We start from the raw sequence: 13,027 nt of genomic DNA, 5'->3' as shown, positions 1-13,027 counted from the left end.
GAATCTCTAAAATATCTCATCGCCAGTTTTTTGGCAGTTATCTTGGAATCAATTAGTTGATAATAATGGAAAATTACTAATACACCCTTTTGAATTAATTAAGATAAATGACACTTGTCATTCCCAAATTATTTCTCACATTTCTCACAAAAATTGAACTTTGTACAGGATCCTCTATCCCATTAGGCTCTACCCCATTACATATATTAGTTATATTATCGGATTACCACATTTAAAATAAAATATATTTGTGTTGTGTAAATGCACCAAAATCACTTGATGCATACAAGTGATTAATGCATCCAATGAAATTGAAACATAAAAGGAAAAAAGTTTAACACACCTCACAAAAATGGTTTATTTCTTTCTTGATAGTCTTCCTATGGTTTTATCTCCACTCTTCTAGTTTTATCTAAGTATAAACATGTGTACACATGTAATGTATATACACGTGCATGCATACTGCCATAGAATATATATATAGGCTAAGTATCTATGGAAAACCCATTTAATCAAGAAAACTTGGCAAACCTTAATTGTGTGGTCAAGATTGATCCACATCATCTTTTTAAAACACATGTTAAAAGGGCATATTGGTCATTTGATCAAGCTATCATTTCACTTTCTTCCCCATCCTATCAACTCATTTATTACCCATCATTTCATTCTCCCTCTTTCTTCTTTCTTCTTCTTTTAGAATTCAAAATATATTATTCTATCTCTTTCTTCTTCTTCTTCTTCTGTAAATTCACCATCATCATCATCATCATCATTCATTCTCTCTCTCTCTCTCTCCATGTTTCAAAATAAACACCAAGAACACACACAAGTGTGTGTGAGAGAGTTCAGGAGGTAGAGATAGAGAGATTTAAGAGAGAGAAGAAGACGACGATCGAAGATCGAAGCCATCCCTTCCAACCTTTGAAATATGAAGATCGAAGCCACCATCAAAGCTCTGCCACCATCAAATCTCTCAAAGATCGAAGATCAAAGCCACCTTCCCTTCCAACCTTGAAATCTGAAGATCGAAGCCACCATTGAAGATCGAAGCCACCATCAAAGCTCTCAAAGAAAAGGAAGCTCGGTGTCATTTCACATCTTTGTTTCTGTTTTTTAGAGAGAGAAAGCTAATGTTTTGGAAGGAGAGATAACAATTTTCCTGTTGTTCACCTAGACACCAAGAACACATGCACAAGTGTGTGAGAGAGAAACAGGTTTAAAGATCTTACTTTTGTTAATTTATGTAATTTGTTTAGATTTATACTTTGTATAACGTTTGGTAGATTTAAAATCAGAGCTAGTTTGTTTATTTTATTTTTTTAAATCAAGATCTATAAGAAATTTTTGTATGTTGTATTTCTCTCTTCAAAGTGTATTGATTTTTTTATGAAGATTAAAGTTAAATTTCTAAATTGTTTGTCCAGCGATTTTGAGTTAATGATTGCTTTTAGTTGGATTTGTGTGTGTGTGTGTGGGGGGGGGGGGGGAGGGGGATGTGGGTGAGCTGGGTTTTTTTAGGGTTTATGAATTGGATTTGGTTTAATTTGTGTTCTAGTTTTGTTTAAATTCAGCATCACCATTGATGGTAGATAATTAGTTTGAAAATCCATAATTTTTACGATGTATGTTTCAAATTTCTTTGTTTTTTAGTTGTTTTTTTGAATAAATTCACTCCGATATTACATTTTCATTACCTTTAGAAAGTTCATAATTTAATCGGATATCGGTTTTGTTTTACAAATAGAAATTCGTGTTTTTTACTGGCATAATTTGTTACATATGTTACATTTCTATCAGCTACATTTATGCGAAGAGTATATTGATATTTTTTACGAAGATTAATGTTGACTTTCTAAATTGTTTGTACAGAGTATATTGTTATTTTTACGAAGATTAATGCTAAAATTTCTAAACTGTTTGTCATATATGTTGTAACACGTGTTACACTGCGGGTTACATATGTTGTATATAGGGTGTTACATGTGTTACACCCAGTATATGAGACCAGCTTATTGTTTTTTTTAGATTGGCTGTTAAATGTTAAAACGTACAAACTTCATAATTTATTCGGAATATCTCGTTTATTTTACAAATAAAAAGTCGTGTTTTTTTTTGTGGGATAATTAGCTACATATGTAGTAACAACATTATGCAAGTTACTTATAGATACCCCAACCCTTTTTTGGACACAAAGGGGGGGGGGTGCACATATGTAACACATGTTTGTAACATGTGTTACACTAGAGAGGTAACACATGTATAGCCACGTTACACATGTTACATAGAAGATTAATAAGTTTTAACTATAGAATATTTAATATTGATGTACTTGTTTTGTTCATAGGTGGAAAGATGTTTTGTGTTCAAGATGAAGATGGTTATCAAGAAGCGAAACCCGCGGAAGGATTACAACGCATCATCAGGTTTTCGTGGTGACGATGGTGTTGTTGTGAAGGCAATTTTTAGAAGACCGTTTTTAGAAGCATTACAACTATTGATATAAAATTTATTTTTATTTTCATTGTTAGTATGCCAATATTTGGATGAATACGGATGTTGTTGTGAAGGCAATTTTTTTTTGGATGCAACAACTATATGTAACATGTGTAACCTTGACGTTGTAACACATGTAACACCTATATGTAATATGTGTAAGATTGCTATACATGGGTTACATATATACCCATATTGTAACATATGTTATAAACATGTGTTACATATGTCAGCCCCTTTGGTGTCAATTTAAACTTAGCAAAATTACATATGTAACAACATTACATCATCCAAATTGTCATATCAATGAACAAACAAGTAATATATGTAACTATAAGTATATGAGACTAGTGTAACAAATTAAAGGGACAAACGATACACTTCATGTTACATAAGTACCTAGACTTGTTATTAACAATGTTATTAGTAGATAAAAAAACTGCATTAACGTATATTTTTTACATTGAACCCAGCTTCTTGGTTATAAGCCTTACACATGGCAAGAAGTTCTTCCAGTGTCACGTATGATTTAACAATAATAGGATGATATTTCTCGTTGACATTCGGTGTCCACAATTTAGTGCCATTAGAATACTAGTAAATATGGTAACGTGGAGTATGTTCTATATCATCTGTGGACATAGGGACGGATGTTAGTATAAGTTTACGTGTGTTATGAACGTTGTAATACGTTTAGCACCCTAGGGTAACAAAAAAAGATCACACATGACACTTGTCGTGATGTTACACATCTTAATTGTGTGTGCACATGTAACATCTTCTCTACAATGTATGTAACATCCTTAAAAGTTGTGTTCCTACTCTGCTTTATATTTTGTAAGTACTTATAGGTAAACATGTTTTAAAGATACAACCTGTAAAATGTGTTACACCAAAATGTTACACAAGTGTTTCCAGTTTTACACATGTTACATCTTCTGTAACTCTGCTTTATACATTGCAAGTGTTTCCTGTTTCCAGTTTAAACATGTTTTAAAGATACAACCTGTAACATGTAAGTACTTATAGGTAAACATGTTTTAAAGATACAGTCGTATCACCTTACAAGTTATATGTTTTACTGACAAACGCCATTTCACACATGTTACACACTATAGAGTGAAACAACAGTATTGAACGTTGCTACACATTTCCCATTCTATCGTAACATGTGTAACCTTTTTGGGGGTATCAATGTTGTAGGTTTATACAGACTTAAATATATACAAATGATCCAAAAATGATCATACATGTGTTACCCTCTAGTGTAACATAAGTTACAAACATATCTTACATATGTGCAGCCCCGATTTTTTGTAACAAAGGGGTTGAACATATGTAACACATGTTTGTAACATGTGTTACACTGGAGGGTAAATTCTGTACAACGTCAAAGGTACCCACCACCTGCCCTTCATCGACTTCTTGTTCCCATTCTTCATCGGTTTCTCCATCTACCTTCTTTCGTTATCGTTCTGTTTCTTTATCGTTCTGCTTTCGCTTATTAGCCAACCTACCCGTCACGGACCTGGTCATTCTCCTCACTCCTGCAAATACAACCGCCATAGTAAATACATAATAGCACAAGTAATATTTCCGGAGTTATTTGTAAAATAAACGAGATATTCCGAATAAATTATGAAGTTTATATATTTTAACATTTAACAGCCAATCTTAAAAAAAAACATTTTAACATTTAAACTTACTATTACATTAAGTAAAAACCTTTTGTAACACGTAACAAACCTAACACGTGTTGCATTGGATGTATCTTCAAGCTGAAGATGAGATAATAAAAAGGAAAATGCACAACACTAAAAAAGTTGTAACACGTGTTACAACGGTTGTTTTAAGAACTTTCAAATAAACAAGTGTTGCAAAGTGGATGTTTTTAAATAACTGTTTAAATCAACGTAATAGAGATGTGTAAGTAGGTAATTTCCTTTTGTAACACGTGTTGCACTGGATGTATCTTTACGTTGAAGATGGGATTATAACACGTGTTACAGCGGTTGTTTTAAGAACTTTCAAATAAACAAGTGTTACACCGTGGATGTTTTAAAAAAACTGTTTTTCATCCATTTGTAATAGAGACGTGCAAGTAGGTAAAAACCTGTTGTAACACGTGTTACATATGTGCAGCCCCGATTTTTGGTAACAAAGAGGTTGAACATATGTAACACATGTTTGTAACATGTGTTACACTGGAGGGTAACTTCTGTACAACATCAAAGGTACCCTCCAGTGTAACACACGTTACAAACATGTGTTACATATGTGTAGCTCCTTTTTATGTCCAAGAAAGGGCTGGTTTTAACATAAGTAACACGTGTAACATTATTACAACATATGTAGCTAATTATGCCAGCAAGACATTTCAACTAACAACCCATTTAAAATAACATTTCAACCCATTTAAAAAGATATAGATTTGTAAACACATAATGTTTTGTTAGGTTTCTTCCCAGTCCCAGTCCTGCCCAAGAAATGAAAAACACAAATATTAGTAGTCAGCAAAAGAGTACTTGCTAAGATGAGGATACAACAATTACCATTCACCATTTCAATATCCACTCATATCAAAACAAAATGTGTAACACAATGTATGCACCATATATTATCCGAAAGTGTAACATATGTTACAACATACAGGACAAACAGTTTAGAATCTAGCTGGCATAAATGTAACATACGTAACTAGTTATGCCTGCAAAAATTTGAAACATTTAACACTAATTATAAAAAAAGAACAACTTAACCAACAACATTTTGAAACCTTTACTGTAACAATTATGGATTTTCAAACTAATTATCTACCAATAATTGGGATGCCCAATTTAAACAAAAAACAGAAAACAAAATAAATCAAATCCAATTTATAAAACCTAACACAAACCCAACCCATAAATTATTGGTCAACAAACTGAAAATATTGAAAAACTAAAAATCATTTTAACATAAAAACAAAAACCTGCAAAATACATGAACATTAACCCATTACTAGAACACTTTGAGCACACAAAAAGTTATTGACAACCTTTTTAACAAAAAAATCAAGTGTGTTCTTGCAATTAGTAGAACACTAACCGGATCTAGACCCGTCTGATGAACACGATGAAGATCTTCAAAAATGATTCTCTCACACACACTTGTGTGTGTGTGTGTTCTTGGCGTTCTAACAACTTTCTCTCTCTAAAAACCCATGAACCAAATGATTTCTGACCTGCTTCTCTCTCACACACTTGTGTGTGTTCTTGGTCTTGGTGTTCTAATAACTTTCTCTCTCTAGAAACACATGCAACCGAATGATTTAGGCCTGCTTCTTTCTCACACACTTGTGCGTGTGTTCTTGGTGTTCTTCATGAACACGAAGGGGTTTTAACAATAACGATTCTCTCACACACACTTGTGTGTGTTCTTGGTGATTGAAACATGAAGAAAGAGAGAGGATGAGAGAAGGGATGATGATGATGGTGAATGCACAGAAGTTTTTTTGAATTCTCAAAGAAAAGAAGAAAGAAGAAAGAGAAACAATGATGATGGTGATGGTGACAACAATAAAGAAGAGAGAGAATGAAGGTCTGAGAGAGAAAGAGAGAAATGAGAGTCTTGGTTTTAGGTAATTGTGCTTCTCTCTCCTTTTCATATCATGCATGTCTAATCAATATGAATATAATATATAAAATGTCATAATATCATAGGTAATTTTACCCATATGCCCTTGAAGTACCTTTTTGACTTTACCACTCTATTTAATTTAATTCAAAAATGCTTCAAAATTTATGAGCCATTGGATGATCATGATCAATGGTCTAGATTGGGTTTCCTAGGTTTTCTTAGTAGAAATAAGTTTTCTGTAGATCCATGCCCTATATATATATATATATATATATATATATATATATATATATAGGGGAAGGTTCAAATGAAAACCACTAGTTATTGTGAAAACTCGAAAACTAATTAAAAAAAGCCAAAAAAACATACAAAAAAATTTTTTTTTGCAATCAAAATTTCGCAGGTTTTTTAATATAAAAAAAATTTTCAAAAAAAAAAATTTTTTTTTGTGTAGTGCACATGTGTAATACTGCACATATGTATGTGTACTACACATGTGTATTATTACACATGTGCACTACACAATTTTTTTTTTTTTTTGAAAAAAAGTTTTTTTTATATATAAAAACTAGCGATTTTTATAAAAAAAAATTGAAAAAAAAAATTTTTTTTGTGTGTTTTTTAGGCTTTTTTTAGTTACTTTTCGAGTTTTCACAATAAAAGTGGTTTTCATTTGAACCATCCCCTATATATATATATATATATATATATATATATATGCAGTTAAACAAAGATTATAAATACTATATTCAGGGACCATTAGGTTTTGAGTTTGATTATTACAACTGGGGTTTTCCATATTTATTGGACTTATTTCTGAATTGGTGTATAGACATTATAGCCCAGTGGAGATGAATATCCCTACCCTCGGTAGCTTACGAGTTTACGTCCATTCATGGTCAGGTACAGTTTCCTTTTTCTTTCTCCCTTGTAGCCGTTACCCTAATTCGCGCAAGTGTGTCCACACCCCCCAAACTGACTTGACAAGGAATCCATTCTCGCGAACAAAAACAACCCCTACACACACCTAGGAGCACCCCCTCCTACATATCCATACAAGACCCGAGTAGGCGGGTCGAGGTCCTACGAGGTACCCACTACTCAGAGTACCCTCCCCAAAGGAAAAAGATGTGTTTGTCAGGTTCGATTCTTCTTAGTTGGGTTGGGCGGGTTCGACCAGAAATGCTATGCTTACACACAAGACTACCCCCCTTCCAGAAAGCTTCGCTGGGACTACTTTACGACGACGGACAGCCGCCCATTGGGGGTTTACTGCACAAGGCCCCTGCAAAGGAAAAGTTTTATCTTAGCAGTCCTTTCAGTAATCCAAATTTACCGTTAAAAGAAAAAAATAAATAAATACCATATTTAGAAACAAATATGTATCTTAAATATATTTAGAATTTATACACCTAAGTTAACTAATTATTATATTATAACAAATAAATAATATAACTTTCAAAACGGTTATTAAAGTTCCCAACAATAATATTATTTGATGTAAAATAAACGCGTTACACACTTGCACAAAATATTATAGTTATAAGCTTCTAGGAAAGAGCCAGCCTTCCATCCTTTTCATACCAACAAACTCAATCTAGGAACCTTCACTTCATCAACCCTTTTCCTCATTCAACACTCCTTATATAATATCCAACATATGCCTCTCATATCCAACAAACCTCATAGCTAATTCTTCAATCTTCCAATGGCAGATCACCAGAAAATCCACCCTGCTCCGGTTCAACCCGCCAACATCGACCTTGAGTCACAAAACAAGCCCACTGCACCATTGGTGCCCACCGGCTCATCCAAGTCCGATAGCCCCAATCCGGTCGAACCCTTCCCATACCGTCGAACCATCCCAGTCCAATACTCCAAACCACCAAAGAAAAGAGGCTGCTGTTGTCTACTCTTATGTTGGATACTTTTTGTCCTAATACTACTAGTAACCATTATAGGCATTTTAGCAGCAATAATATATTTCGGGTTCGACCCGAAAATACCAAAATATTCAGTCGATGGCATGACCGTTACGCGGTTCAGCCTTGACAACGACAGCGCGTTAAACGCGCAAATTAATGTAAACATTACCGCAAGAAACCCCAACTCGAAAATTGGGATATACTACAAAGGTGGCTCCAAGATGAGTGTTAGTTACATGGGTAAAAAACTTTGTGATGGTTCGTTACCTATATTCTACCAGGGTCATAAAAACACCACGGTGCTAAATGTGGGTCTGACCGGTCGGACTGGGGATGCTACGGGTTTGGTTAACTCGTTACGCACGCAACAACAGACGGGGATGGTTCCGCTGGTTCTTAGGGTTAGGGTTCCGGTTAGGGTTAAGCTTGGTAACTTGAAGTTGCCAAAATGGAAGCCGGTGGTGAGGTGCAGGGTTAATGTGGATAGTTTATCTGCTGATAATGTTGTTAGGGTTAGGGATAGTAGTTGTAGTTTTAAGTTTAGGTTATGATTCTTTTGATTTGTTTCTTGATTTATTGGTGATTGATGTATCATTTTTTGATATTTTTTGTTCTATGTTATTGTATGTTTATGATATCATGGTAGATATTACTCTATTAGAAATAATAAAGATGTTTTCTCTTCATGGTATCTATAAAACTAAGGAGTTAAGAACCTTAGTTCTAACAGACAAGAAAAACTGAAATTTCTTGAGTGACTTGATATACTCTCAAGAACACTTAAACACACACACTTTTCTGTGAACTATTGAATGTGTAATTCAGGCTTAGAGGCTGTTTTTTGATGTTGTACCCTGGCAGAGTGTTAGGTATTGAATTAGAAGAAAATAAATTGCAAGAAGAAATGGATTCTAATTTCCAATCGAAACATAGCTGATCTCTTATCAGGGATCATAATGTTTAAGTACATGTTCACCATAACTACCAATTTACACACAAACTCATATACTATTATCAGTTATAATTAGATCCCTAATCCTAATTGACGTGTAAGAATACTCCCTCTATTAGGAGCCCTAGTTCCATTGTTAGCTATTGGCTTAGATAAAAATAAATTATAGAGAAGAAATGGATAATTCCAATCAAAACATAGTTGATCTCTCATGGTTCATAGTGTTTAAGTACACGTTTATAGTAATTACCAAATTTATACCTAGACCCAACTCCTAAGGTAGTGTTTGATTCACAAAATGCAATTGATTTCGAATGAATTTAAAATGTAGATTTCATTCCCTATGTTTTCATTTCAAGAAGAATGAATTGGAATTGAATTTAAATCGCCGGTTCACCTCCTTCTTTCTAAATACATGATAGTTGTGTCATTTTACATTATAATTCCATTGATAATTATAGTAGCCAAACATATTATCAGTTACACTTAGATCCCCGATTCTAATCGTCATTTTACATTATAATTCCATTGATAATTATAGTAGCCAAACATATTATCAGTTACACTTAGATCCCCGATTCTAATTGACAGTATCAGAGGCAGACACATACTTAGTGGAGACGCGTAATCTGCTTTAAGGGAAACATGTCAAACACGGCTCTCGGCAACTCTGCTGCTACCACATATTCCGTATAAGTTTCTTTCTGTTGTAACTCGTTTTATCGTTTCTTATTTCTTTCTATTGTAACTTATTTTATCGTTTCTTATAATTTATATTTTCTTTCATCTATATTGTATTTTATTTATAAAATTGTGAATGGTTCATCTACATCAATTAATATTCCGAAAACTTGGTTAATACTTAAGAAGAACAATTCATGATTGTGAATGGTTCCTCTACATGATAGGAATATTAAAAAAAACTTAGTTAATACTTAAGAATAACAATTCATGATAGGAATCATGCGTATTAAATATTTTATAAAATTTGATTACATTGTTTTGTGTAATTATTTTCTTATTTATAGGAAATTTTGTAATTTTAAAACTAGGGTGGGAGTTGGATACAAAGTCCATTTTTCCTACAAAGTGTAAAAAGTCATAAAATATCATAATGTCAACCATAAAACACACTTAAAACTCACAAATAAGAAAGTGAAGATTACTAAAACACCATATTCGTGGGTTTTGTGTTGTGTTTTGGATGATAAGGTTTTGATTATTGAATGAGTAAGATTAGTGTGTTTTATTTTGATTTTAATTTTGTGTTTTATATTCATAGTTCTACGATCGTGTGTTTGAAGTTTTTATGGAATGTTAGGGTTTGGATATTGTGTTTTAGTGACCTTCACTCTATTATTTTTAAGTTTTGAGTGTGTTTTATGTTTGAAATTCTGGTGTTTTATGACTTTGTACACTTTATAGAAAAAATGGACTTTGTAGCCGAACCTCACCTTTAAAACTAAATCTAAATTTTCAATAAACGCCAAGTGATAATCTCTTCTTTAATTTAGATTATTATTATGATTATTAGATTATAATTAATATCCAATTTATTCATACATAACAGATAAATACATAATTTATAAAATTTATATTCATAATTAGCCAAAAAAAAATTATAAATTAGTGATGCTATAACAAACTATTTTTAAAAGATGAAAACGTAAATTCATAAAATTTTAAAATATATTAAAATATATTTTGATCAATAAATTTGTATTAATTTTTTATTTTTAGTTGTTTATCTATTCAATTAATTAACTCAATATACTTTTATGGTTGATTTTTATATATTTCCATGTATGTAAAGTAATAATTATTGTAATCCACCGCATGATACGCCCACAATTTATTTTTGATTGATGGGAAAAGATCAAATGGGAAGTTAATTTTGGCTAGTAAGGATATGAAGCCATAGGATTATGACATGTGTCAAATTTTAAAATAAAGAGAAAGGGTATTTTAGTCAATCTCATCCTTTCTTCTTCCTTCTTCTCCCTAGTTACTTCAAAACCCACCATTTTCAAAACCCACCATCTCCAACCTTTTCCTTCACTTACTATCTCAATAATCACTACATTATAGTGCGATTTCCGTCATCAATCAATGATTCAAACACCCGATCAACGTGTTCTTCAGCTTTTTTTTAAAGAAAACCCAGTTTAATTTCATTCAAAATCTCGTTTTTCCTGTGATTTTGAAGATAATCACTCGATTCGTTCGATTCAATCGCTGATAGTGTTTCTATCATTCAAATTTTGTCAATTGATGAAGAAATCGGCTTCGATCGATGTAAGAAATTCTTTAATTTCATTTTCACGATCTGGGTTTTTATTTAGTCATTGCGTTTTACGATCTTGGCGGGGGTCCGGGGGGCGGCAGCCCCTGGCGGGGTCCAAGGGGCAGCGCCCCTGGCTGGGGTTGAATTGTTGTACTAAAAACGTATCAGAAAAATTAATTTTCCAGAAATTGGCTCATTTCGAAGACAATAATTCGTAGACAATTCAGACAGTTCACAGACAATTCACAAACAGTTCACAAACAGTTTTATGTGTCCATTGCGTTTTAGAAATAAGAGAGTTTTATGTGTTTTATGGCTATTGCGTTTTAGAAAAAACACATTTTTAAGTGTCTTTAGTCATTGCGTTTTAGGTAAAACACATTTTTGAAGTGTTTTTAGTCATTGCGTTTTAGGTAAAACACATTTTTAGGTGTTTTCAGTCCATTGCGTTTTACAGAGAACACTTTCTTTTGTTTTTAGGTCATTGCGTTTTAGAAATGAGACATTTTTAAGTGTTTTCTGGCCATTGCGTTTTACAAATAAAACATTTCTTTGTGTTTTCTGGGCATTGCGTTTTACAAATAAGACATTTCTTTGTGTTTTTTGTGCATTGCATTTTAGGTAAAACACTTTTTTATGTGTTTTCAGTCCATTGCGTTTTAGAAATAAGACATTTCTTTGTGTTTTCTGGCCATTGCGTTTTACAAAAAACGACATTTCTTTGTGTTTTTTGTGCATTTCGTTTTAGAAAAATGTCATTTTTTAGATTTTTTTCATTGCGTTTTACGTAACTAAGGGTTTTTCTATTGCGTTTTACGCAACTGGGTTTAATTTTTTTTTTTTAAATATAGCAATAGTATACTCGTTTTAAAGATAAAAAAACGCTCGTTTTTTTGGTGCAATTTTTATAAAAAAAAAAATAATGTCGTATGAAAGAGTTATTAACGTTTAAAAAATGGGGGGAATTGGAGGAGAGAGAAACTATTGGCTTGGATTGACTAGAATACCCCTAATAAACTCACGCGCCTCTTTTTCTTCCCTTTAATTTCCATCATTTAATCTTAGCCCTTGATTAATTAAATGGATGGTCAAGATCACTTCCTAGCCTTCCTAGCCAAATAAACTTCCTATTGTATCTCCACCATTCGATTGATATCGGTTTGATTCGTTAAGTACTGATACTCGGTATAGCAACCGAAAGAAAAAAAAAACCAAAAAAAACATTCATTAAACATCATAGTGTAAATTTTTTTGATAATTTTATAAAGAGGTTAAAAATTACTATTCATTGCACCCAAAAATATTTATATTAAAGTGAAAACCATTAATAAAATATGCGTTAAAACAAAAATTTAAAATTTAGCAATATAACAATACTCATATGTAGCTTTTCATTTCAAATTATCTTTAATGCAAGTTGTATAAATGGTGAATCTTAACTTATGTATTTATTGGTAACTAGCAATAATTATTTGTGGTAAATTAACCATTTAAGTTGTGTAATTTTAAAATTTATTTCAAAACTGTTATGTTTTTCTTTAAATTTCAAAGAAAGAAATTGACATTTTCCTTATTATGGGTGGTTTTAAGCCACTTTCATGTTGTAGTTATCAGGGCCGGCTATGATGGTGTGCGGGGAGGACTTATGCACAAGGCTCGTGATTTCGAGGGGCACAAGATTGTTTAAAAAATTTGATATATATATGTTATTTTTTTAACAAAAATTATAAACGCATAACAATTCCAATATAAGCT

General features: G+C 32.4%; 1 protein-coding gene and 1 long non-coding RNA gene across 2 annotated transcripts; one reads left to right on the top strand and one right to left on the bottom strand.

Annotated features, from left to right (window-relative positions):
* Positions 1 to 3,484: 3,484 nt before the first annotated feature.
* Positions 3,485 to 5,703, bottom strand: LOC110896567. Its single transcript, XR_002567994.1, has 2 exons — positions 5,581 to 5,703; positions 3,485 to 4,040 (listed from the first exon to the last, which is right to left on the bottom strand). It is a non-coding gene; the product is annotated as an uncharacterized LOC110896567 (long non-coding RNA).
* Positions 5,704 to 7,776: 2,073 nt separating this feature from the next.
* LOC110894580 (NDR1/HIN1-like protein 6) lies at positions 7,777 to 8,722 on the top strand. The gene has a single exon (XM_022141805.2). It carries the CDS (start codon positions 7,820 to 7,822, stop codon positions 8,585 to 8,587), a length of 768 nt encoding a protein of 255 aa, XP_021997497.1. The 5' UTR covers positions 7,777 to 7,819; the 3' UTR covers positions 8,588 to 8,722.
* Positions 8,723 to 13,027: the final 4,305 nt, after the last annotated feature.

Source organism: Helianthus annuus, chromosome 7 (genome assembly GCF_002127325.2).
Source record: "Helianthus annuus cultivar XRQ/B chromosome 7, HanXRQr2.0-SUNRISE, whole genome shotgun sequence".
NCBI classification, from domain to species: domain Eukaryota; kingdom Viridiplantae; phylum Streptophyta; class Magnoliopsida; order Asterales; family Asteraceae; genus Helianthus; species Helianthus annuus.
This window is presented reverse-complemented; position numbering and strand designations above follow the sequence as displayed.

What these genes read in the sequence shown, in the direction of transcription:
- LOC110894580 (XM_022141805.2), top strand. Translation starts at nt 7,820, where the DNA reads ATGGCAGATCACCAGAAAATCCACCCTGCTCCGGTTCAACCCGCCAAC.